This window comes from Pomacea canaliculata, linkage group LG10, assembly GCF_003073045.1.
Source record: "Pomacea canaliculata isolate SZHN2017 linkage group LG10, ASM307304v1, whole genome shotgun sequence".
Lineage (NCBI taxonomy): Eukaryota > Metazoa > Mollusca > Gastropoda > Architaenioglossa > Ampullariidae > Pomacea > Pomacea canaliculata.
The window spans coordinates 24,239,715-24,267,480 of NC_037599.1; the positions used below are offsets into that span (position 1 = coordinate 24,239,715).

General features: G+C 41.8%; 1 protein-coding gene across 3 annotated transcripts; it reads right to left on the reverse strand.

The window, feature by feature from the left end:
- Positions 1–187: 187 nt before the first annotated feature.
- Positions 188–27,766, reverse strand: LOC112574351 (PITH domain-containing protein 1-like). Of its 3 annotated transcripts, XM_025255369.1 has the most exons (8): positions 27,683–27,766; positions 24,500–24,724; positions 3,080–3,313; positions 2,686–2,729; positions 2,360–2,437; positions 2,127–2,231; positions 1,364–1,472; positions 188–862 (listed from the first exon to the last, which is right to left on the reverse strand). In XM_025255369.1, exons 3-8 carry the CDS (start codon positions 3,269–3,271, stop codon positions 761–763), a joined length of 630 nt encoding a protein of 209 aa, XP_025111154.1. In that variant the 5' UTR covers positions 3,272–3,313; positions 24,500–24,724; positions 27,683–27,766; the 3' UTR covers positions 188–760. The 3 variants fall into 3 exon arrangements, with proteins under 3 accessions (XP_025111154.1, XP_025111155.1, XP_025111153.1); XM_025255370.1 differs by lacking the exons at positions 24,500–24,724; positions 27,683–27,766 and adding an exon at positions 9,464–9,872; XM_025255368.1 differs by lacking the exons at positions 24,500–24,724; positions 27,683–27,766 and adding an exon at positions 4,008–4,075.

Sequence of the window (27,766 nt, forward strand, 5' to 3'; positions counted from 1 at the left end):
ACTGTGAACCTCAGTCAAATTTTCTTCAAGGATGATAATCCTATTGTCTGATACTGGTGTTAGAGTCCTACCTAGGCAATGGACATGTCTTCTTTTGAAGGTGGGTAAGGACGTGGTCGAATCTAACCTAACAGATAGCATTGCATAACAACGCATTTTATCCAAACAAACTTACACAAGGCATTAATAAAAACGTCAACTGACAATCTTTAGTTTCTCATGATAATTTCTTACTGAATCAGAGAGGACATGAAATGCATGCATGCATACAATTTAGAGATCAGATCAACACAATATTTATCGTCAGCTGTTGCACAACTTAATATCGATATGCATTTCAGTTTTTTCACTCAAATATTTGTAACTGTTAATCAAGAACTTAAGTTGACATACTGTCATGCCACAAGAGCTTTTTCTTTGGCTGATCAAATCCTCTTGGCCAATAAGGAACTTAACATTCACAAAACACCATCTTTCAGCTAGTTTTGTGTTCAGAGAATTATTTATTAACATGCTTTTTTCATGCTATGAAATACACACAACATAGAAAAATCTTGGCATCATGTAACCTTTCAGAAGAACTTAAAAGGCATAAACTAGTTTTAAAAAACCCTAAAACTTCTGAATGCAGGTGTAGAGAAAAGTAATGTGACACTTTGCTAACTGCCTGTAATTACAGCAAACTTGGACGCAGATATGAAGGAGTCTTACGCTAATGAGACACGCCTGACTTCAGATGCTGGGATGTCAACTTATCATGTCATGAAATGAAATGATGCACAGAATCTACAGAGGAACTCTTGTGATCCGCAGGGTTGGGTTTAGCCTCATAATTGCAGATAACGACTTCTTGTCTGTTTACCTGTAACACGGAAAATTTGTAAATATGTGGAAATCTGCATGCATGCATAAACAAACACGTACAAAGCATACTTGCATGCAAATGTGAATTTATCAAAGTGCATGAATACAGATGTATGAACATGTATGAGGTTTTGTGCAAAAAGTACTGCAAATTCTTAACCCTTCACTCTACAGCATTTGTGACAAGGAAAGAAAATGCTTACATATGATGGTCTGCTGTTTCTCTCGTTTGTAAGCATAGGAAGATGTCATAACAGCTTGTTAAGAAAGTACACGTGTTACTATGGATAATACCCAGGATATAAGCTATAAAACCCTAACTTTTGATTTAAAAAAAAAACAACCAACACATATGTTGATACATGCAAGGCAAAAAAATATTTAAATTGTATGATACAGAGGACAAGCTAAAGCAAAAGTAAAGAAAACCTGAAATGATGTGGAATGCCAAATGACAGGCAGCAAATTGTTATAAACTCTTCTAAATATTTTTATTTACCTGTGTGAAATCACCTTTTAGGCCGATGTAGTAAATCTTTGTGATATCATCCCCAAAGTTGGCTGGGAAATGTAATGATAAACTGTTCACATTGTTGAACCTTGCTACTCTGTCAGTAAACAGGAAACAAAAACCAAGGTAAAATTTGCCTTATTAAGTATGTGGTTTGCTTTAATGTTATTCCTAGAAATCACAAATAGATGCTTTCATAGCATTTCATACGTCAGGACAACCTAATGTGGTAATGTAAAAATGGAAAATCTAATAACATAACACTTGTACATTTCTTTCTGTATTCAGATATTTTACAAAAAAACGTGAATGTTAAGGCCTTCTGCTGAGTGATTTATTTATTCATCTTATTTTGTGACATGCAGAAGTTGGTAATACAATAATGTACACAGCACGAAAAATTCACTTAGATTTTTTTCCCATTATTATGGTCTAGCAATGTGACTAACCACTGCAGGTAGTTTATTACTTTTCTGTGAATAAAGCCACTTCCTTCTAACAGTCTGAAAAACACCATCTACATTTCATATAATAAGCTTGTGGTGCCATGCTGCACTCATACTGAAGACAGTCCACTGGCTAACAATTCAAGACAGTGTTTATAAACTGTTGCTAAACGGACACAAATTTGTTTCCTGTAAACTTATTTGACCCACACCTTTTAAAATTTTCTTACTGTAAGTGCAAGAAACCATAATGTTTGCTATGAAAGTACAAAAGAATTTTTTATGTTAGAAACATAAATACAAACTTCACACTGTATTCTAAAACACCATCAGGATCAGGGTGAAGGTTAAACTCTTGTTCAGCCTCTAAGGCAGTGTCATCAAAGGTCATGGTAGGTCTGTTCTTGAACCTGAAAAAAAAAACCCAATACTGATTTGACTTCTGATTGTTTTGCAGTTTTGTTTAGTGCAAAAGCAAATGGCCAGACAACACTGCTCTAGAAAAGGAATTGTAAACATACTGACATTTTATACTTACATTCGCACTTTGGAAGGGTGTGAGTTGTCTTCACCTCCAATGATAATGATGCCCTTAAGCTTGACACTTCCTGTGAACCTGCCAAAAAGAACTATTATAACTGTTTATCATAAATACTACCTTTCGCCTTATTTTTAGACAAATGACATATAGCATATAAACTTAAACAGCATGTACGCATGAATAGACCATGTGGTTGTTTGATTCTAAAATTAAAATTGTTTCAAGTGCTCAAATTTTAATATTCCAATCCCATCCTTTAAAATCCCTAAACACTTCTAGTTTAGTTTAGAACAGTCAACAGAAAAGCTAAATGTAATACATACGGAATGTTGAACAGAAGTTCTTCATCAGTATCACTTTCAACATACTGTAAAGAAAAGAAGATAAAAATAAGTTGGAAATTCCCATCTTCCTTACTCCTTCTAAATTATTTTTCTGAATTACCTAGGAATACAATGGTCAGACAAGAGAATAAATGAGATAAATAGATATTTCAGAAAATAATCCAATATGTTGATCCCAGTGAGTCAATAAAGGCAAAGAATGAATTTCTAACATACAACCTGCTTGCAGGTTCTAAAATTATGGTACAGGGGACATTGCTCATCTTGAATAACCTGTTAGATAATGTCAGAATTTTATGCCAGTCTCAGTTTCTGATGTTCAAAAGCTGGTGAACATTTGAATAGTAATAGAGATAAAAGGAGAACTATGTGCCTTGCTTCTGTCCTTTCTCTCATCCCAGGGTTTGAAGACTGTTTGGCCAGATCCTTCTACTGCTTCATTGTAGCACTGAACTCTCTGGAGGTCAATCTTCTGGTACAGCATGTACTGAACACCAAGTTCTGGATCATCGTGACTGTGACTGTGGTTTCCTTCACCACAAGAATGGCAGTGACCATGTGACATCTCAAATGTGAAGCTTTATTTACAAGAAATGCAAGCCTAAACCTACAAGGAAAAGAAATCATTAGTTTTGGTAGCTGCTATATACATTAAATGTTTCAAAAATGTTTACATTCTTTATTAAATTAGCATATTATAATAAATGTGGAGTTTTTAATAACAAATTAACAAATAGATATGACATAATCATGTATTACCTATCAAAATCACACAAAGAATTAACACAGACTATATGAATTATCATCATCTCATGGCACTATCATGCCTTAAATATGTTCCAAAACCTTGTATCAACACAAACTTCGAAGACATTTCATTGTAATCCTGCAATGTAGTATAGTTATTGTTTGTCAACAATCTTCATTGACTGAATCTTGGTGTATCTCAACTACACAAAATCAGTAAAAGCCACGTATATCTAATTCTTAGCTAAATGGTGCACAAGCCTACAAGCAGTACTATAACCACTATATTTGTTATCCTCAACCACGCATTTCCCCAAAGTTTCGAGGATACTAAAATTAAATACACATGCAATGTTGTAAAAGTTGGTGAAGACAGCGATATTATCATGATCACTCTCCCAGTGGCTGAGTTGTATGGGATTTACAAGACCAGCATCTGCATGAACTAAAGATTAAATAAGACACATTCCTTATCGACGTTTATATGTGAAATGGAAGTAAGCATGTAAGTACTAATCGAAAGATCTGGAAAAACGTCGCAATAAAACACGTACGAACTGTCTTCCTTTCGAGCGTCTGCAGCGGTGTGATGGAGTGCCTCCCCTAATTTGGTCAAGGGAAGCAATCCAAAAGTTTCGAAACTGCGTGACAATGGTGGTTTGCTCCCTTAGTTTGTAACGCGTTATGTTTTGGGCACACTTGAAATGCACGATAGAACACGAAAGGGACTTAAACTTTCTCCTTCGTCAAGCCTTTCTGAACATACAATGCAGAGCTTGCTTAGCGTAACTCGAGAAAAATCTCTAAGGCTAGCCTAGTTAGCTGCTCCGTTTGTTCTGTCTTGGCAACGATCTGTACGTAGCATTTCTTTTCTTTGTTGCTAGGTATAAAACTTATTTCCCAAACTGTGAGTGAATATTTGCTCTCCTTTCTCGATGTACACGTCGGCAAACAGTACCATGCATAGAAAATGGCCTAAACTAGATAAGTGACATTTAATTAACATAAATAGGGTCAAAGCACTCCAATTGGCTACAGCCTTGACAAAGTAAACTTATCTGTAGGTAACCCTAATGTATTCTGTGCATGGAGACACTTTCACGTGTGTATCCCGAGAAGGAAAGTGAGAATGGGAGGGAGTATTCCCCGAGATTTGGGGAAATAACATCCTGTACTGAAATGTTTCAGTCGTTATACAAAAATCGCACTTCCTTACACTTTTAAGGTTTCAAAAAATAAATGACCACTTAGTACATTATTTAATCTAACAAAGTGACTGAAGGATTTTTGTTGTTATTCTCCCTGTCTAAGGAGTCGCTGGCAACTGCTAGGACGCGTTAATCACCTTAAATTGAAATAAGTCGAAAAACTCTCACCCACAGACGGTCAGGTTGTAACATCTCTGTATGATCCTTACTCGCTCACTACTACAAGCATGTTTTTCCTATAGAAAATTATAACATTCTCGAAAATAAGTATAGTTAGTTAAACATTATTCCTATGCAATATGAGATTTCTTGATGTAATTAAACTTTCTCGAAAAGTAGGGAAAAAAACCTTGCTTCGTCTTCTTCTTTTGAGGGAAGTTTGAATTTCGCGTGCGTTCGTTTGAATGCCTAACTTGCTAAAGTTTTCGTTCCAAGAAAACTAGTTAATTTTTAATTAGTTTTATTTTTGCAAAGTAAAACCCGCTGTGCAGGCGGTAAGATTGAAACCGAACGCCCGGTGTTAGCGGACTTCGCGGAAATAAGCGCATGACCCAAGTGGGAGGCGAACTCTACAGGGGCTGAAACACGAGACAGCTTCTCAAAAAAGTAGGGGAAAGGGAAAATCGTCTTATATAATTTTTTGAGGACATCGTCAGACATCAGGAAGTTTCGATGAATTGAAAAAGGAAGATTATATAAATCAAATAAGTGAAGGCGGGTATGAACAGCTGGCGGACGGGAGTGAAGGTGGGGTCATGTTGAGTTCTCTCCCCTCTATTCCTCCCCCTCTCTCCTCTTTCTTCCTCCTCCCAGCTCCCTTAAACAATTTAGTAAAAAATGCAAACAGCTACACAATGTGAGAAAACCAGATTTTATGACATCGCTAAAACTCGACGTTGGGGAGTGCAATTTTCCATAGTTTTATTATTTTGTGTTTAGTTCTAATTGTAACATCATCCTACATGTACAGGCCAATGTTGCCGCATATTGAATATTATGTGTTGTGTATTACTTACATATATATATATATTATATATTACTTACATATATATTAACCCATGGCAAGTGGCATAGTGAGCTCCATCCTTAGTATGAAGCAAATTCTGCTGAAACAACTCCGACCTAACACTGTCTGTTGGTTATGCACCAAAGTTCTCACCACCACAGTGGGGGGGAAAAAAAGAGAGAGAAGAGAGAGAGAGAGAGAGAGAGAAGAGAAATAAATGGAGGGGGAGAACAATTGAGAAGAGGAGAGAAATGGAGAGGTGGAAGAGAGAAAGCTTTTTTTTGTAAGACACATACACTGCAATTTGCTGTTAGTAAATAAAAGTTTGCTTGGTTCTTTTCCTGAAAAGTATACACATGCATGAGAGCAAACAAGCTCACTCTCACACACACAACACACATGCAAAGTATATAATGGAAAGTTGAGGCTGACTCCAGCTATGAAATGGATCCGATTGATACTATCAAGTTTAGTTACGGTTATACTTCACCAACGTCAGCCAAAGAATCTACAATCGCAATCTGAGTTGAGACAAACCTTCCTGCTACACCACACACCATTCTTCTAGAGAATGTCCCCTCGCCCTCCCTGACAGTCTGTGAGCACGTGACAAGCGGCTGAAAGAATGATGATGTCGACAATTTCTTTCTCGGGGCTTCCCCGTCTGGTGGAGCAAGAAGTGAGTGGTCCAATCACAGCTAAGGGTCTGGAGCCCAGAATAAGGGACTCTACTGCCTACAGATTTCAAATAAATATTAAATATTGTCCTACAGAGCGTCAACAACAAACAACGACTTGCTGCTACTGTATACCCGCAATACCTGCAGCATATCATTATTAATGTTAGGTTGCCACTGCATCCTCCTCTTCCTCTTCCTCATCATCATCATCGTCATCGTCGTCGTCGTTGTCGAATATCTGTTTGGAGTGACAGGACAACGGATCCCCAACGAACTGCTGTCTGCAGCAATAACATAAAAGGAAAGTACCTCTCAAAAAGAACTGTGTATGTCATGGTCTTGCTTACTTGACCATTGTTGATCGAGGGTTTAGATATCCATATCAACAGTTTTGTTTCTTGAAGTAGTAAGTTCTCGAACAGCCGGTTGGTTCACTCATCCATTCCTTCTTGTCTAAAGACCAGACAGTTCGTTCTTTTGTAAATACCACGAGGGCATCTTTCTGAGATACTTGAAAGTAATGACAGTAAAAGTTCACAATATATTTCCTTGAATTTAAGTATTGTAAAAATATAACATTAAATTATCTTATTTTGGGTAGACTCAACTTAAAAAATAAAGTTTTTCTGAATGCAGAATGAGTTACATTATTACTGGGAGTTCTTTCATTGCATGCTAGTGAAGGTGGTGAACCTGCTACAACAGACACACCACCGAGTCCTGGGTGATACAGTCTGGAAAAGACAGAACAAGAGTTCTCAGTGGAACAGCTGGAGCAATTGTTTTCACCTTCTCTAACTTTCACTTTCTCCCTTTCTCTAAGGCAAATTTAAACGAAAGTGCATTTACAGTGCAAGCGTGGAAGGTCTCAGGAAATATGTTCATTCAAGACAGACCTCCAGGTGGATGGTAACAAGAACAGTTTCTGTGCTGTTACAACAGAGGTAGCAGATGATAAGCACTTTGCCAGCCCCCGAGTTACTTAGCGAACCCTGGACATCTTAGCTGGGTAGCTGACTGCACCCAGCAAATAGGAACAATGAACCAAAGTTACAAGAACCTTTGGGCAAAGAGGTTATGCTTCTCTAAATGTCACTCAAAGAAACATTAGCATGTGGTTTCACCTTACTGAAAGTGCTGTCAGAGTCACGAGCATTTAAAGCCTGTGAAGGATTCAAACAAATATAATGTTTAGAAAAGGTCATTAGTTAATTTAATCATTTTGTCTGAACATCCGCGCTGAAATATTTTCAATCGACAATTTCTTCCAACTTGAACAGAAGATAAAGTGACTTGTTTCTGGTAACTATCAGATAGCATCTAAAATATTGTTCATCGTTAACAACCTCCGTGGGTGATAACACAACAACAATAATACTACAACACAATGCTGTCACACTTCACGTATTATGCAAAACCTAAATAATGAAAGTTACAGAATTCAAAACAAATATTTCAACCATACAGCGCCCATAGAAAGTCTGGGATACCTTGTCACCATCGTTACACAGATGGATGCCCTGCGCTTTGACAATTATATTCTTGTTCTCCCTTCTTTGTTTTCTTCAGAGTCTTCATCGTTGAAGTCGATACAGAAGACCTCATGTGTCCATCGAAACCTTCTTGTCAAATAACAACTACAGCAACAGGTGTCTAGGGGCACCATGCTCTTAGAGCCTGTAGGATGGCGGCTAGCTGCAGGTAATGTCTGATTTTCCGTAAGGGTGACCCAGTGTAGTTACATTTCACCCCGGTGTGTTCAGGTTCACAACGCGTAGGAGGGGGAGCAGTGGGAGGAGCCGTTTTTAGGAGGGAGGGGGACGAGTCGGAGGAGAGCTACACAGGGAAAGCTAGGTAATGATTTAGGGTGGGATATTTGGGTAGGGCGCAACTGAAACAGGTAGCGAGCCTGGGCCGGAAAGTCTCCCCGGGAAGGAAGGTGACAGCGCACGCGCGGTCTTGAGTCACTTCCGGAACGTTGCTGTCGTAACCCCTGAGGTCAAGAGACTGCGACCTTACACAGCAGGGGCCTGTTTATCAAGCTGGAACCTTTCGCAAAGTAAAATAGTCCCGCTACTCAGCAAGGATCTGGCCTTTCTGTGCTCTTGAAAGCTTTTGCGGCTTTTTTTTTTTTTAAAGGTAGGAGGCACAGCGACTTACTTTAGTTATTACCCGTGATGTCCATTGTAGACAAGTTGACCACCTCGACATGAGCATCGGCGCCGAACAAGACAGTTCCTCTGAGAACAACAATGATATCAACGACGACGACAACGACGACGATGAAGACAACGACGATGACGATGAAGGCCCAGAGGCCCAAGTGTATATTTATTTAAACTTTGTGGTCTGTAAAATGTCATCAGCAAAAAAGACAGCGATTTACAGGAACACAAACGTTGCAAAGTAGGTGGGTACCTTCAGCTTTGTGAAGAGCAACACTAGCCATTACCTACTCTTCCTACTAGACCTTGGTGCCTCGAGTTCTGCCTGAAAACCTGATGTTTATTACTCAGACTAATCCACTAGTTCTCACCGAAGAAACTGATCTTTATTAGTCAGTTTGATCAACTAGTTCTGATCGAAAATCGCAATGTTTATTAGTCAGTCATCATTAGCATTGGTACACAAAAATGTACAGTCGTCAGTCCAATATAATAGTTATGATCTAGAAGCATAATGTATATTAGCCAGTAACCCAGTTAGCTCTGATGTAAAACCCTAATATCTATAATAACCTCCTAGTTCAGATATAATGTTTATTATTATAATAAAATTCACCTATCATGTTTATTAGAGAGACTAACGATATAGCTCTGACCTACAAACCTAATGTTTATTAGTCAGTCTACCCAACTAGTTTTGAACGAGAAGTACGAGTCTAGTCAGAACAGGTTCCAGAGAAACCTAAACAAACACCAGCCTGCAACAGCAGAACTGTGATGTGTTAGTTAGCATTTGTCTCATAGGCGAGAGGAATCGAGAAGCAAAAGCAACGAAGAAAAAAAAAGACATAAGGGAAATATAAAAATAAAAGAATAAAATACACCAAAGAAACAAAAATTAGTTCAAAGAGAACAAGGAGGGAACGGGGGCAGAGAAAGATAAATGCGTACGTCAATGGACGAAGGGCGATAAACGCGACTTCAAGCGAGTTCCTGCCTCTCTGCCTCTTTGACCATGTACCCGGCGACTCGCTGCCTGCAGCCTGCGTGGTACCTTAGGGGCCCGCCACATTTCTACAAGAGCATGAAATGTCTTTCATGAACCTCATCGCCCACATTTCTTGCCCAGTGCCACGGCTCGCCGGCCCCAGGAGCGGCTCTTGACACGAGCGGAGGGTAACTGGGTAAACATGGCGTCCCGCTGGTCTGCGCGCGGTGCCGGTGTTTGGCAACACGTGTATGGATACACAAAGTCTTGGGCAGGCGCGGTGCCGACAGGATGCACCCCGGTAGACGCCTGCATTACGTCATGATGGGAAAGCCTCGCCGTGACATTTGCAGGCATGACCTTTGACACGACGGACGTCCCCGGGGCTCGAGTGTTAGCTTGAGGGAGTTACAACGCATATTCTCTCCCTTGAAGTGTGTGACGAAACGGGTGTCAGCGCCAAGTGGGTTCCACATTTGTTGACAGCAGACTGGTGTTAACAATGGGATACAGTAGCTAGCTCACCAAGCAAGCAAGCAAACAAGCGAGTGAGTATCAGCTGAGTCACGCACTCACAAGCCCAGTGAGTTTCACACTCACATGTGCGTGTACAGTGTGTGCTGACACAGGCGTGAACACTGGTTATGACACTAGGGCTAGTCAACAAGAAAACTTCTAGCTAAACATTTAATCAAGTGAGAAAGACAGGAAAGAAGAAGAGAAAGAATAATTGAGAGAAAAGAAAAAAAAAGAGGAGAGGAGATAAGACTAAAGAAAACAGAGGGAAGGAAGGACTGGAACTAAAATTATACAACTGTGACGTTGGATGAATACATTATAAACTGCGACGTCGTCGTAGTACATTACCCAGCTAGAACATCCACATAGACAGGTATGCAAAATGGACAGCATCAGTCACATGAACATTATAATACAGTTTAAATGGAGAAGGGGAGAAAGGGGAGACAGTATCACACAAATATCATTTTGCAACACACACACCAACACACACTTACACACACACACTTACACACACACTTACACACACACACACACTTACATACACACTCACACACACACACACATGCCTAATGCAGCCAGTTGAAAGTTGCCATCATCGTCCAGTTAACCAAGTAAACAATATTATAAGCTAATCACAAGAGCGAAATCACCCGACTTCAATGTAGCTAATCCACTGTTTATTCCACTCGTTGATCAAACGCCTGCCACATCAACATGGTGGGCAGTGATAACATTCCGAGTGTGGGGTCAAACACCGACACAAGGGGAAGTCTTGTTTCCACCCACACCTCAGGGTGCGCACTTTATGGACATACACAGAAAGTGCGGCTGATAACGGGACAAGCTTCGGTGGGAATAAAAAACCCGCACATGTGGCGCTGGCCATGTTGGAAGCAGTTCTCAGGACTCTTAAAGAAGCCCAACATGGGAAAAGAAAAAAAAAAAAAAGGTAGTGAGTGAAGACTAAAATGATGACAACAATTTGACGGGCGTGGAAAATGGAATCATGTATCCCCCATCTACTCTCATGGCCCCGACCCCGTCACCCCCGCCATCTGACGCCGTCTTCCATGTTATCGCTGACGTCCTGCGAGACCTTCGAGCACGAGCAGCGGCGATATTGAGGAGGTGGGAGGATAGTTTGGAGGGAGGAGAGGGGAAGATTAATGCCGTCATCGGCTTGGCTGGGAACTCAATTGCTCTGAGCTTCTACTGTCAACTTAAAGTACTGCTGTGATTCATCCAGTCCTTTCATAAAGTACTTTCAAGATTGCAACATAGCCTTAGAAGGAGAAGAAGAAAAAAAGACTACGACGACGACGATAGTGATGATGAGGACAATAATGGCAGTGATGGTGTCTTTGCTTTGGTGGGACACGTCGTTTAACGCAGTTTAGTACCGGCGACCATATAATTATCTTTTTTAAGAAATAAATGTACCGAATATGAAAGCTGAGCAGAAAAATGGGTTTTATTCTGGTACCCTCCTCCTATCTCTCTCTCTCTCTATCGCTCTGAAGACTTCAGCTTGTCTCCTCTGCTACTCCCTTATCTCATAAAGTCTCCCTGGGCATCTTGCAAAAGTGAAGTAGTTGATATTAAAGTAATAGGTATATCAGACTAAAATGTTAATACATCAGTATTCATGGAGAAATCAGTAAACGATAGATGTGAACAAAGTACAGTAAAAAGTGAAGGATGTATCAGTAAATAACGAATGTAGCAGATCAGCCACATGTCGTAAAATGTATTTCCCTTCTCTCTTTCTCACCCTTCTCTCACTCAGTAAGCTGCACATTCACATTGCACACCTTCACCAGCACAGTGACCCGACCTTGAGTAAAATGTCTTGTATTTAGGTTTTGCTCCTCTCCAGACCCTGGCGATGTGATGCAGGTCTCGACCCGCTGGCTGCAAGACGACACGCGAGGAAAGGAAACAAAATAATGAAAGGCGATGGTTGGGCAGAGAGACACGTCAGCTCATTCTTTTTTTTTTCTCTTCAATGTGTTAGAGAAACATGCAAGGAATGATAGCCGTCAATGAGTGCCTGATGCACGCATGCGCAAAATGTCATTTGATCAGCGAGCGTGAACCTTGCCCTCGTGCTGCAGAGGTCACTGCAGGGATCACGGCAAAATGGCGGCGCAGACGCACGTCGACACCTTATCGCGATCGAGGCTTTTGTTCTCGCGTCTGTCGGCTGCAGCGCAACTGCACTCTCTATTCTCGGGAATCGTCTGCTCAAAAAGTGAGTGGTAAACGTCTTGAGACCTCTTAATCTGTCCTCGGTATCTCTCACCAACCTCAGGCACGGAGCTGCTCACGAGGAGACTGATGACATCATTCCTCCAATGGTTTCTCTTGCTGATGTCCATAATTTATGTCAGAATGACTTTTGGACATGAACAAACAAAGAATCAGGAATACTACTGAGAAATAAATAATTGAGAAAGATACTTAAAGGTCTGTGTGGTGTATTGTTTAGTCATTTGGCAAAGTTGAATACAAGATACCAAAATTTGGAAGAAGAGGTCAAGCTCGTTGCATCAAAATTTACGTGATGGACATATGTTGGCACTGGCGAAGTGTTTACATAATCCTATCCTGATGTCTGAATAGTCGAGCATTGGCAGAAGTTTCCTCAGTAAAAAGAATAATACCACAAAAGATAGATGCAGTGTTTTGTTTTATTTCGTTTTTTAAAGAGCACCAAATCAACAATCAACAATAGTCACAAATGGTAAATAGAGGCCAGTTCACAGATGTTGTAGATGTTATGATTCTGTGATAACAGCAGAGCGAGTTAGAGGTTGCCATAGTCTTGTCTGTACATAACATCATCTGTACATCACTACAATCAACATGATACATGATATATTGTCAGTGAAGCAGAGAGGAGAGAGTGGACTGCACCGTGTGACCTTCTGACCAAAGAAGCCGTCATGAAGAGGCTGACCTTCCATGGGACGACAGGAGGCCGCAGTTGAACCACTCAGGCTGCAGTCAAGCAAAAAGACGAAGAAGCATGTAACAAGTAATAGAGACGAAACACACAACAGGTCATAAGAGAGAACAACAATCACAGAGAGCTGATCCCCTCCAGTCTGGGGTAAAGAACCACGAAATCTCGGCATCGCATGGTAACCACGGAAACAAAACGCTTTTCCTTGAGTTCCCCATAGTGCCCTCGGGAAACAACATGCTTCATAACTGCGGTCCCTGGGGAGGGGAGGAAGGAGGAACTAAGTGAGTGTCTCGATGTAGAGATTAACGCCCCACATCATTCAAAATCGCTTGCAGAGAAAGTACCAGCCTGGCACAATGGCGGCAGAACAGTTTGTAGGCGACGCACCACGTGATGTGCTGTCGTCACGTGTGTACAACGACTTGTCGCATTGTTCACAGTATTCCTCTTTGCTCTTTCTGCACTTCCTACAGCCCCGACTAATACACTCGTCCACATACAAGAATTTCTAAAATAAAATTCTCATATAATCATCATTATCATCACTAAGGCGAAACGAGAAATTCCACTGACAGATGTGAAATAAAGGCAATGAGAAACATTAGTCTTCCTTGAAATAAACTAAATAACTGATTAGATTCTCCAAGATTTCCAGGAAAGCCTCGTAATAAGCATAATGACTCATTAAGTAGTCCCCAAGAATAATCAGACTAGTAGTTATTGAAGCAGTTGGCCGTTAAGAACGATAGAAATGTTTGTGGAGGTAAAACAAAAAAGCCACATGGCATCGATGTCGAAAATAAAACTATTGCACACTGAATGTTGTCGTGTGCAAGAAAAATAAACAGACTAAAAGTTTGAGATTAAAGCTAAAACATGACCTGCTGTTTGTGTAATTGTATGATACGATTTACGACCTGAGAGGTTTTGATAGCGACCACACAAAGCTCCAGATAAATAGCTCCGATTTTCTGTTCTTATTTTTATTTGTTGTTGCTGGCAGTGCGTAAAGTAAATATATATGTGATTTTTAAAGGTTTATGTTTGTTTACAGATTGATAAGCTCGTGACCTTGGTGAACATTTTCTGTCGGTTTTCTTGTGAGGGTGTCGCTGTTCCCTCCGCTAAACCCTCGCCACCTCGGCATGTCAGGCGCTTCATGTTTGACGCCGGATCAGATGCTATCACGACCCCATACTGCTTCAGTCCCTCCTTTTCTCACTTACCAATAAAATTAAAAATTACCCCCAGACCTCGGAATGTTTTCCAAGGGACGCTAGTCCTCCAAACCCCTGGGTGAGTGTGTGAGTCTGTGAGTCTGTGAGTATGCTCATGTGAGCAGGAGCTGGATACCACCAGAGAGATACTTAGTGAGCTGAGCTCAGCAGGACTACACCAGGCACCGTATGGTGCTCCCTCTGGTAGCAGTTGATGATAAACATCGAAAACAAAAGATACAATCTGACGATATTTCAAAAGCCGTTCACATGACATGGAGGATATATCTATATAGGGAGAGAGAGAGAAGAAGACATGAAATCACGTGAACGATTCGCTGTATGCGGATGTTCAGAACTGCTACACATATATAGCAACACTTGTTTATTTCTTACTTCATACAATTTTTTAATTAATTTTAATTTTAAGGAAAAAATCTTTGAGAAAGCAGTTACGATCTGTTGTCCACACCTCATTGTCATTCAATATTCTTTTGATAAAGTATTATTCTCCCCACAGATAATAAAAAGAAAAAATAAATAATACCATAAATGTGATACAGAGCAATGAAATATGATTATATAATTGTATTTATTATATATATATATAATTATCAGGAAAACCTAAAACTCTGTGGTCAAACTGGTGTCTAGACCGTCATTCACTAGTCATCAGATCATCAGCTCGTCAGCTAATTACGAATTTCAACAAATTCATTGTCCACTTTTGTTATTTTGTATCTGTCCCAATAAACTCGAGGAATGCCAAGGGATATGAAAGACAAAGGTTGCCTGTGAACACCAGCACTTAGACCACCGGGCAGGGGCCGAGCATGTTCCTCCACGTGAGAGAGTGATGAATAAGGGAGATAAATAAAAGGTGATATACTCTGTGCTACCGAGGGCGTGTGAATACCATCAGTGTCATGTTGCTTGAAATTTTTCTCATCTCGGCGTCCTTGAGATGTATGATGGTATCGTGTGGGCCATATGCTGAGTGAAGGAGCGAATGTGGGTGAGAGCAGATGATGGAAAGCGGCTGAGAGAGAGAAGCACAGACGTAGAAAAAAAGGAGATATAAATGGTGGAGAGAGGGGTGATGTGGAGGAAGAGATGGAGATTAAAGCTGCAGTAAAAAGACAATACTGCTGAGGAATAAATACACCATAAACATCATATAAACATCGTACATTGTAGTACACAATGTTTATATAATAATGATGTTTATGCAATAATTACATGATATACTCATTGGAAAACATGATATAAGCATCTTACATGCCTCACAGACACTATCCACACATCATCCACACACTCCACATACTAGGGGGAGTCAAGATGTATCCACAATGCTGTCTCAGTTATGTTTTTGTTGACATCACTGTCGGTATATCATCAGGTGGGGAGGTAAACAATGCTACAGTCAGAAGTTTATTGACATGCTGAACCCTGCAGTTCGAAACAAATGTTTACTGAATGTTCACCTGGAGATTTATGTTGTTGCATGACAATGACCGTCCGAGTAGTGGTCCTCATGGTTGAAACCCTCCGGAAACTCCCATTCTCCGTATATCCTCCATCTCTCCACCAGTCTGTTACATGTTTGTCCACTGAAGGAAACCTCAGGTACCATCAGTTCACCTCCGACCTAAGACCTGAAGGAAACTGCGCATGAGTGGTTCGATACTCAGCCAAAATATTTTTTTCTCTGAGAACAGACTCTCGTGGAAGGAATGAGGCCGTAGATGAAAGACCATGATGTAAAATAATGTCACACGTTGTTTCTATTGTTATTGGAATAAAGTTCATCGCTGTACTGCGGAAAATTATTGACACCCTCGTGCATCATACGTAAGTTATACATACATCATGCTAAACACACATCATTCATACATTCTGTATGTCATATATACATCATGCATAAATCCTCAAAGACAAGCAGGCAGGAAGGAAAAATGGACGGAATGGTGATCTCGCCAGAGGGAGTTAAGAAAAGGCAGTGTCCGTGTGTGTGTGTGTGAGAGAGAGACAGAATATATAAGTGTGCATGTGTGTGTGTGTGTGAGGCAGATGAGGAACAGCTGAACATTACAAAGTGCCGTGGGCTGTTTTCAACCGTTACATAAAACTAAAAAGACAAAAAGAGAACAAGTCTCCAAGCATTTATCTCCCCTTTCTCATCGCTTATTTCCCTGTATCAAGGGCTAGCATAAGCCATAAAAACGGAATTGTGAGGCTGATGTAGGAGAGACATTAAAAACATTCAACACTTTCCTGTCTTGTTTTCCTAACGGGGAAACGTTTTTATTCGGGAAAGTCGTTTGTCATCTGCATGGACGAATGCACCAAGAAACTAGTGATGGAGGAATAAATACACAGCAAGCAGATACATGTCGTGTCTAGACACTCTTCATACATCGACATGGCGGAGAGAGGGAGAGCCAGAAAGGAAACAAAAAGAAAAGAAGGAAAATGAAGGAAGTACGAAGAAGAGGAGAAAAAAAAAAGAGAAAGATTTTGTTGTGTAGAAACATCTTGCTGTTGAAGTCTTGTCATTCAGCAGACAGGTACAACATTCCATTGTTATCTCGCAGCTCGCTAATCTGCTTCGCGATCGACATCGACATCACCTCCAATGACCCTTGACCCAGCAAGCTATCGACCTGGTCGTCATGAAGAATTCTTTTCGCTGAGCAAAGCAGTAAAAGACTCGCAGCCCTCGTGAAATCAAGTAGAAGCCTGAAGAGAAACCACGAACCTTCCAGTCCTGACCCCGCCGTGATGCTTGACCCCAGGAGGGTGGAGACGGAATATGACGATGACCTCCCCCCTCCATCCAGAGAAAGAGAGAGGGAGAGAGGGAGGGAGAGAAGGAGAGAGAGAGGGAGAGAGAAAGAGAGAGGGAGAGAGTATTTTATTTGCGTGTCTAGCCTTGTGGTTTGCTGTTTGATGATGACGATTGCGTGAGATGTTGGATACGTGTTCACGCCAGCGGCTGATGGCCACCAGATGTGTACCCGTAGTGCGATTGCCCCCATCCCCTTCTAAATGTCCTTCACCTTTCTTGCTGTTCTTCTATGCTTCATGCGCTCACATAAGCATACATATACGCGCACGCACGCACGCACCAACACACGGAGAACGCGGTCAAAATGGCGAGGGGTCAGATCAAGGCACTTGCAATAATTTTGGCTCCTTTAGCATGGATTCCAGCGTGAAAAGAGCAAACTTCCTGAAATTGCTTGAGCAGCAAAACAACGGCCAACTTTTGTTTCTGATTTGCTCAAACGCCCTACCCTTCATACATTTTATTTATATCAGAATACAGGCTACAGAGCTGAGGTTCGCCACCCTCCTACCCCGCCAGACTTTGTTCTCTACCCCATCTCGCTCGGCACTTTTGTTGGACATGTAGTCAGATTTTCTGGAAAACTCGGCCAATGTTTCCTGTTCCTAGTGCTAAGTGAGGAATATCCCTGATGGTAATATTATTTTGGCAATCTTTAAGTTAGAATGGCGTTCACAAGAAAATGAAAGAAAATACGCTAAAAATTTGCGAAAGAAGGAAGAAGGCAAAAATGAATAAAACACGAATAAAAATCATGTCTTCCCTGTAGCTTCAGATTGGTCTTTAACAATGTTATGCCAAGGTCAACGAGAGATGAGCGTTGTAATGTTTAGGATGAACAGGAAGTGACGTGTTAGGAACATGCGCAGCCCGCACCTAGAGTCGTATTCGTGGACGTCGGCAGTGTACCCGAGGGTGAAAACACCCGACATGGGGTAGTGAAGATTGTCAGGCAGGTAAACTAACTCCTGAGTCAGGAGCCACTTTGTAACTACAGCTACCAAGCCGACCAGTGAAGCGAACATTTCCAGTAAAAAAAGCTGCCACTGCGCATGTGTGGTGGAGTCAAAGGTGAAGTGAGAAGCCAACAACTAAACCCAGAAACATTTAAGAAATCAAAAAGCAAGAAGAAGCTACGGACAGTCAATTTCACTTTTTCTACGAGAAGACTGTGTATTAGACTGAAAAAAATGTTATTTATTTTTCTTTCGAAAACGAAATGACCAGTCGACAGGAACATGAGCGGACCTTGGCGACTGCGATTTTCAGTTTTGTAATTGCTTTGCTACCCACACATTAATTCAGTAAAAACAGTTTGTACTTCCCGTTAGCCGATCTACTTGGGTCGGATAGGATAATGAGATGAGTAAACAGGCTCCATGACCACGAGCGCTAATCATGAGTGTTGACTCTACGAATCATATTGGGGTGGATGGGCTTATTAGTTCCCTTGGGAGAATACGAAGACATGTTTATGTCCCTTACGTCCGCATCTCCCGGGCCCACCGACGGTTTGTATGATGGACAGAAATGAGTAGCGATGAAAAAGCATTTCTCTGAGAAAAGAGCATACTGAAGAAGTATTTGTTTCTATCTTAGAAACCAGACTGATGCTGTTGTGTGCACGTGTTTCTGATGTCTGCTAGCGTGAAATTATCACAGCTTGTGTTTGATTTTCCATGTTTGCTTTCACATTATTCATCACAGATGAGTGTCATGGCGCAAACAGAGGTTCCCTTACCTAAGACCTCTTGTTTGTTTCTATTTTTTATAAGTGGTTCAAAAAGGTCGTCTGCATAATCGCTCTCAGTTTGTAGATGTGTACAACTTTTGTTTCCGTTCGAGAAAACTGCGATAGGACCTTCCTCTGAGGACTCAGTCAAACCCGTTCATCTGATAACTGACTTATTAACCTTGACTGATGTGATATCAACTGTCAACTGAATGAGAACAACGGCCGGAGCCGCTGCTTGTTCACTAGACTAACAATAAGAAAATCAAAGTAAAAACAGTTTTTGAAACGAGGGAAGAAAAACAAAATCACGTGACCACCAGCAGGACCATTCGAGGACATGTTATACACACCACAATAAAAGACAATAAACAAATATACCACACTACATGTAAATAATGTAATAAACTGTGCGTGAGTCACATTATAGCACAATATTTAAATATGTACTTGTTAGCGATTATCAATACTCATATACAGTTATTAAACATTTCAAGTAGTTTCATCGATACCATTATCAAACCATGAACAGTGTTACCACGAAGCCCACCACGAATTTCCAGAAAAAAATGTTTTGAAAGCAGTTTGGCGCAGCTGAGAAATGAAGACACGAACAATGGCTACTCCCAGTGAATTAGAAGCTCTTTTATCTCGGCCCCCAATCTGCAGGGTGCGTCCACACCAGGCCAGCTTTTCTTGTTTCCATAAAATGGCAGAATTTAAATTCGCAGCTGACGGCGAGTTTTTGATGCAGTGGAAACCGTCTCTGACTTTTTGCTCTTCTTTGGCGAGAAGCTAAGTTTACTTTGAGACCACGTGCTTTTCATATAAACAATAGCTCAAGCAAGTTTTTTTCTCTTTCATGTTGTCTTTACATGCTTGCATTTTCAGATAAATTGCTTTCTGTGTTGATTTTATGCTAGGGAATAAAGTGAGTGAGAGAAGAGCTTACATTGCAGTGAAATGTCTGGAGCCGTGAGACACCAGGATGAGGATGTTACAGCCATCACCACTGGTGGGACGGGTGGGCATCGGGTGGACAAAGAAACTGGTCATCGGAGTGGGCACAGTCCTGTGTCACGTGACCCGGGCTTGAGTTACAACGACGGTTACACCGACAGACGATAGGCAGACAGTGAGAGTAAGAGAAAGAGAATGAACAGGAAGGCAGACAGACTCAAATTACGACTATGTTAGATGTCCATCATTATGCGGACAATGGCGGCTTGTGAAGGGAAAGAATCTGAGAAAGGGAGATAAGCAGACGATGGTGTTAACGCTTGATCAGCAACATGTAGGAGTCACTCTCCTGTCATTCAATAATGAAATAAATTTTTTAATGAGTAATACAACTGTTAGACAAGACATTGTTTTCACCACAGCTTTTACACAATAGTTTCATTTAGTTTTGTTGTTGCTGTTTGTTATGTTGGCCTTATGATGTATGAAGGCAACAAAAACATTCTGACAAGTCACGTGCGTGAACCTTGTTCTTTCTTCTATACTCAGCAAATTGGCAGCTGCTTTGGTTCGACATTTATGAGCATGTTTGTGTAAAGTACGGTGCAAATGAATTAATTTCAGCCCTACCCTTATCTCAAGCACTAATGCACGTGCGCCATTAGGTCAAACGTGTGTGAAGCAACACACCAATCTTCAAACCAACATATTACAGAAAGGAAGCAAGAGAGCAGAGGCAGAAAAAACCCAGAGATGTATAAAACAGGAGCGAGAAAAAAGAATGAAGGAGTGAGCGAGAGAGAGAGAGAGAGAAGGGGAGGGGAAAATGTGGACAAAAAATATTGGAAAAGAGACAGAGACAGAAAAAAATATACAAATAGAAAGAGTGAGAGACGGACAGACAAAGAGTCAAGAGATTGAGAGAGAACAGAAGAAGAGAGGCCATCCCACTTGTTTGCAGGCTCAAGTCCCCTTGCTTAGACACGACCACCCGAGTTACCGCCCCACGCAGCACCTCGGTGCCACCTAGCGGAGGAAGATGGGAACCGAGAGGCAGAGCTGACACGCGAGGTGTAAGTCCCGACACCCGCAAAGCCCAACACCCAAATGTTTACACGGCGGCTAATCCTCGCGCAGCTCGCGCCATGTCCCTTCAAACGCCGCCAGGACCGGCAGCGTCCTCCCTTGTAAACATGCGCACAACCTTTCAATAAGCCACTCACTTCCGGTTTCCGCGCGCCTGCACATGCACGACATCAGCGACAGCCTGCAGTGAAGATTTACCTCCCTTCGCTCGGCTGTTAGTTTGGAAGAAGTTTACAACGGTTTATAATTTTCGTCTCTTGCATGGAGCAGTTGCCTCAAGGAAAACAAATCTTGTGTGTATGTGTGCGTGTGTCCGCGCGCGTGAGAGAGAGAGAAGGGGTGCGTCTGAAAAGTAAGACGAGCCTACTTTAAACATTTTGGGAAAAGTGTGGTTAGCCGGAAGACCGCAGTAAGAAACATATCAAACTCTTTTTCTTTTGTTCAAAGGCTCCTCCGAGTGCACGCAGGGTACACCGGGTTTTTTTCTTTTTAAACAAAAGTGAAGGCTTCGCTCATAACATTTTGTCACAGCGCATAACCCACTTCCGTTCTCCACATACCTACAAGAGCAGATAGATGGACAGAAAACTCTGACGTCACCCAGTCACGTGATGATGTTCTCAACACTACAACCACCGTCTACTATGTTGATGTGTTGTTTGTATTAGATATGATTAATTAAAAAACAGTAAAGGATTGGGGATGGAGAGATTGAAAGTGTTTAGCAGATGATCCACTCGTCAATGTTTTTGTTCGTAAATTGTCTTCACTGAGTTCACAAAAGGCGGCGCGAGATTTGAAAGTGATCTCCCTTCATCACGAGACGCCATTTTCTATGTACAGCTCCGTGTTTTTATAATTTAAACTTGCACGCCTATCACTTGAGCTCCCACCCAGACATTAATATTTTCACTGCCACCCATCTTTAACATTTATCTCTGTAGCTTTTCTTTAGTAGCCTCTTGCAGTCTTCAGAAATGTAAGCGAGTCTGACCACCTTGCATCAACCCACCTTTCAGTTCCCAAAGACAATGTTGTATATTTTTATATTTCATCCACAATGACACTTTTAAAGTTGTCCCTTGCTGTAGTCAACACCCTCTGCTGGACTGTTGGTCAACAATCATATCCAGAGCTGTGACTAGTCGGTTCCTTCTTGCCGTCAAGATGGCTGCTGGAAGTCTGTGGCTGTGTGTTCGTCTGGAAGCTTTGGAGGGTCAGTAGGTACACTTGGCTCGCCAGCAAGTGGTTCACAAAGGTGCTCACCGCTTACCTTTCTTTATTCTGCAATTTGTGAGTTCTTCTGTCTTTCGTTTGTATTCCTGGTGATTTTTTTTAAACACGCGATAACTTACACTATTTTGTATTTCGTCCATTATTCACTCACTTTGTCTTATCCTCTCTAAACCCGTGTGTTATCGACGGTATACTGTGCTTGACTCTACACTTCGTTACCTTTTTTCAAATTAATTATGTTTATGAACTCGACATTAGGTATTTTAAGACAAATTGACAAGACCGTCTTTTAGCAAATAAACACAAATATAACGAGCAACACACAGTCTATAAACATAAGATTCAAGCTGTGTAGACGGATAGACAGATGAATAGACAAGCGGAGTAGGTGAGGGAGAATGGAGAAAGATGCAGGCCGAACTGTAGTCTTCATAGCCGGCACTGTGAGGTTGTGAGAGAACGTGAGGGATGTGAGAGCCTGGCAACATATGTATGGGTCAAAACATGGAATTAATTTTGCCTTTTAGAGGAGCAGGCAGTGGAACCCGAGGCTGACTGTAAAACGAGGGGTGTGTTTCGAGGGCTGCGGTGTGGTGGTGGTGGTGGTGGGGACAGGAAGGGGGGACCCATCAGGTTAGAAGGGAACGGTCTGAGAGAGAAAGAGCGAGAGAGACTTCTGTTACAAACCTGCGACTGTTTAGCAATTGTTTCTCTTTCTCGTGGGAGTTTTTGCGCACTCATTTCACTGGGCCCATGAATGGCTAGGAGCGAGAAGCCGTTGTTATGGTTTGGTAGTGAGCACCGTTCAGGCCGGCCACATGCGGCAAATTGGGGAAAGACGCACTTGGCCAACACGCCACCTCCTCCACACGCACCGTTGCGCCATCTAGCTGCCGGAGTCTCGGGTAGGGACGACGATCTGATGGCTAACTGACGTCCTGGTACTTTTTTTGCTCGTTGTTTTGCTAGTTTTTAGAACTGATCAGACATAAACAGTCAGACCGAAAACAGTTCCTTCATGTTGGATCTTTTCCTTTTTTTTTTCTTTTTTTTCTTCTTATTTTCTGCAAATATTTTGTCCTGTTACAAAGGCCCGCGTCATTTCGACGAAGAAGCGAATACACTCATGCATCACAGCATTAATAATTAATAGTGAGAATGAAGATGAAAGACCAGCAGAAGACATGGGCAGGGTGACAGCTCTCGGCTCACTCTCGATCAACAGGAAGTGAACCAGAGCTGAGAGCAGGTTGCTGGAAGGTTCGACGTGCGGGGAGAATGCGGGTCAGTGAACATCGCCGTGCATCATGCTCCTCCATGCGAGGGGCCTCTAAGCAGCTACAGAACAGAGACACGGTTCAAACCCCGACAGGTGGCGCCAAGAGTGGGATTAAGTCGCTTCATACCATGGTGAGGTGGACAAACAGGACTGGATCATTGCCCCCCTCCACCATGGACTCTACTCCAGAAGTAAAGATCGTTTGGGGAAGAACTAATAAAAAAAAAAAAATTAAACTGCCCGCCAAATAAAAATTCGCCACATATAAACACAACCGCGAAACAAAGCATAAAATAATGAGTTTCTTTTCTTCATTATGTTTTATCCTTGTTTTAATCTGTATCGAGTAGACATAATAACTATTTTATTTATTGATATACTAATTTTTATTTTGCCGAATGCAGGTACAATTTTAGGTAGCACAGATAATTATGTTTGATATCATCGTTCCCTCGACGTTCACTGCACGAGGAGCTTGAGTGTCAGTATGTGTGTTATATTCATTGATATCTGTTTGAACGTGTGATTAAGTGTTTTGTGTTCCCAACATATTTGTAAAGCGCTTTGGGTTTACTATACGGAAAAAGTATAGTAATATATGGAAAAATTATGATTAGTATTATTAGTAAAGTTTTCGTGTTTCCTTTTAATATTTCCGCATCATACTCTGTCAGATTTACTCGTAAATGGAAACGCCCATTGAGCATTTGTATTTTCCTTGTTCGTTTTTTTCCGCTTTCTGTCGTTCCAAGATTAACCTTTTTTTTTTTGTCCTGCCCATTTGCCATCAGTCTTCCCTACTGCAGAAATCGCGCGATTGCTAGTTGCATCCACAATAAACACAGGCCCTGAGCTGCTCGGTCACCACGTGCAGTGCGGCACGTGCAGCCGGTAATTCTCCCACAACCTGATTCTTACCAGGGTCGCCAACCGTAGGCAGGGTACCCTGTAGACAAGGCGCTGTTACCAGGGTACCCGAGATCAGTGTAGGCCCTGTGTGGTGTGTTCTTGTGCGAGATTCGTGACTACAAGCTTTTAACACTTAAGTAGCTTTGGGGAAATGTCTTGGATTCGAGTTGTTGTACAGAGTAAGAAACAGAGTTGACAAAGTAAGATTCTTGATATAGAAAGTTGAAGATGTAGTTCTGTACCTTTTCTGTCGCTGGGGAGCGAGGTGTCAAAGTCCTCCCTTTTCTCGTGGCCCCTCTTTTTTTTTTTTTTTTTTTTTTTTGAGAGGGTGGTGCCCATCTCCTCTTCCTCTCTTTTCAGCCCTCCATAGAGTCTCCACTCCCGTCAGCCGGATGGACTAGGGGCAGTGAGCTGCGCTACATGGGCATCGAACCGGCGCACCTTCAGTTTGGTCTATGCTCTCTTGCCTGTTATGAATATATATCCTTAAATGGACTAAAGAGTAAAAGGACTGGTGTGGAATTTAAATTTGTGCCTGACAAAGAACATTATTAAGTTAAAGGTCTTCGAAATATTTAGTTGTGTCAGCTTCGACATGAAAACCTTGATCACAGCTGACTGAAAAGACAAATGCTTCGGGGTCTGGAAGTGTCCGTAAAGATCCTTCTTAACCAAGTTTGATAAAGTGTGTGAAGCTCTCAGAAAACTTAATTGTTTTGAGTAAATTCTCTGGAAAATTAAACTTCTTTAGCAGAAAAGATTAACTCCGATGGCTTAAATCTTAGATACAAGATGAAAATGGAAAGGAAATAGTTAAGAAACATAAAGACAGCAAACGATATTGACAGAAAATGACATCTTAGATGTGAGACTGACAAACAGGCTTAAATTGTTATGAAATATCGACAGAAACTGTCGACAAAGAGAGTGATTACAAGTTGATGCAAATTCTCACAAAATTAACAGGTACACAAAATTGTTTGAGGCATTGACAGACACTCCGAAAACTTTGTCGAGAAATTTCAAATCACGAGAAAACGTCGGCGACTGTAATTGTATAAGCCTGCACAAACTGCAAAAAAAAAAAAAAAAACAAAAAAAAAAAAAAAAGAAAAAAAAATAAGAGAAAAAAGTATTGTCGCGACATTTATAGCGACTGACGAAGGCATCGACAGATCTCGACAAAGCTTTGACAACAGGTTGACAAAACAGACAAAACAAAAGTTTGACAAGACATCCAGACTGACGCGTGTTGAGGCCGGCTACCTGGCTGTGAGATCATCTTAGCTGCTGGCTAAACAAATATCAGCAACCACCCAACCTACTCATCGCATCTCAGCTTCCCACCCACCCACTGAACCCATCCCTTGACCCTAGACACTGACCCTAACCCAGCCCAACGTGTCTCTCGCACTCGTCTGTAATCCTCTCATTCTCACTCACTGTAAATCCTTTCTCTCTCTCTCAAACACTCACACTCAGTGTGTAATCGCTTGCCACATGTACAATAATGCTCCAAGCCTCTCATCATCTCTCACACTAATACGAGTAATGCCCTCACTCGCCCACCTAACGTACTCACCAAGCCGATTGGCGCACCCCAGCCCAACCCTCACTCCTTCACACCATCCTCACCGCCCCACCCTGTGCCACCCTGTCCCACTGTGCCACCCTGTCCCACCCTGCCAAGCCAGTGCTGTCTGTGAGCGGGTGGTGGGCGGACCGTGCCAGTGTGTGGTGCAGGTGGTCAGCAGACGGCAGGAGGTTGCTGGTGTAAGTGATGGGCTTGCAGCACGGTGCTTGTGTTGATGCTTGCCAGCCGCTGAGGGCAATGGCGCCTGTCTTGGCGCAAACAAACTTTCAACTCGCTTGATGAATTGAAAGAAGTGTTAAGGTATAAAAACTCTGCAGACTACCAGTTGCTGCAAGTGGCTCCCTTGTGGCTTTTTGTTTGCACCCGGCCTCCCCTGGGTCTGTCTGTTTGTCTGTCTGTCTCACTACGGGTAACAGTTTAAGGGATCAGCTCTGCTTAGCACCTCGCGTGATGAGACTCCGAGAGTAGAGAGGTAGTGATGATGCTCAACATTCTCCTCCTACTCCTCCTCCTCCTCATCATCATCATCCTCGTCAGCAGCAATTCCTGTATCACTTTCAAAATAATAAACGCTTATAGTAAGCCAGGCAGAAAACATAGAAAAAATGACAAAAGTAAAACCTTTCATTTCTAATTTTTACTTTTGTCCCTTTTCCTATCTTTCCTATCTCTGTTCCTAAGTATATTGTCGCTCCAGACAGGTTCCTGTATCCTCCAAGAGTGTTTTCAAAGACAGGTTCCAAAGTCCCCAAGAGTATTGTCAATCCAGATAGGTTCTTGTATTCCCTAAAAGTGTTTTCAGAAGCAAGATCCAAGGTCCCCAGGATTGTTGTCACCGAGACAGGTTTCTCTGTCCCTAAGACTGTTGTCACTGAGACAGGTTCCTCTGTCTCTAGGAGTGTTGATGCTGCACTAGACTAGTCTCTGACTTATGGTTGATACCTCAGGGGTTTGGATTACAGCAGAAACGGCGACCAACAGATTTCTCTAGATGTTCCGTTGACAACAGGACGACAGTTGCGACAAGCAGCGACTGAGCACTACTCACGTGGACATAAACACACCTCGGACTCTCCTGCTCTCTGTCTCTCTGTGTCCCATTCTTTGTCTCTCTTTATTTTCTGTCTCTCACTCGAGGTGTTTGCTGATATTTTCTGTCACGTGACTTATTGTCGGAGTATTCTGCACATGCAGTGTCTCCCAGACCGTCGGTTGTGGGTTCGCTACCAGAGGGCGCATTATAATTGTAAACACAATGTGAATACGACAGACCTGCAGGCAGGCTGACAGACAGGCACTTAGGAAAAATATCAGCCACATTCGTGGTCGGTCTGACATGTGGGTCCTTCGGTTTGTTTTGTTTTTTTTTTTCTTTTATTTCACCCACCAAACAGGCCTGACTAAAGATTATACACTTGGAACGCATATTCCTGATCTACCCACAAATCATTCTAAAATGTTTTAAAAACAATATTTCACACAATAATCTAGAAAACATGTCTCTATATCCAAATTAAACAGCTTTCAAATGACAACTGCGCACATGAGTTAATATGTGGCTATTTTTAGAAAGGACTTGATGTTTTTATTAGGCTTCCTATTGGACTTTTAAAGTTTTTGACTGACTTGGTGGTTCATCCACTAGGATACAGGGAGGGGAAGATAATTACAGAGTTTATTTCTAAAGTTATGTAGGCCGAAAACATCCAAGCATCTAAGCAGAAAACAAGCGAGCAAGCAAGCAAACAAACAGACGAACGTATACCTGGCAGACGACCAGAGCGACTCATGGAGGAAAAATTCGATGTATTTGACTCGCCTAACCACTCACCCACGCATCACACTTCGTTCCCTGTCTGGCACCCTTTGTCTTGCACTGTCCTTCCACTGAAATGTGGGAGGGACTGCGACATGT

What these genes read in the sequence shown, in the direction of transcription:
- LOC112574351 (XM_025255369.1), bottom strand. Translation starts at nt 3,271, where the DNA reads ATGTCACATGGTCACTGCCATTCTTGTGGTGAAGGAAACCACAGTCAC. An exon ending in CACCCTTCCAAAGTGCGAAT is followed by an intron (nt 2,232 to 2,359) that starts GTAAGTATAAAA and finishes TTTTTTTTTCAG; the next exon opens with GTTCAAGAACAGACCTACCA. An exon ending in TAAAAGGTGATTTCACACAG is followed by an intron (nt 863 to 1,363) that starts GTAAATAAAAAT and finishes TCCGTGTTACAG; the next exon opens with GTAAACAGACAAGAAGTCGT.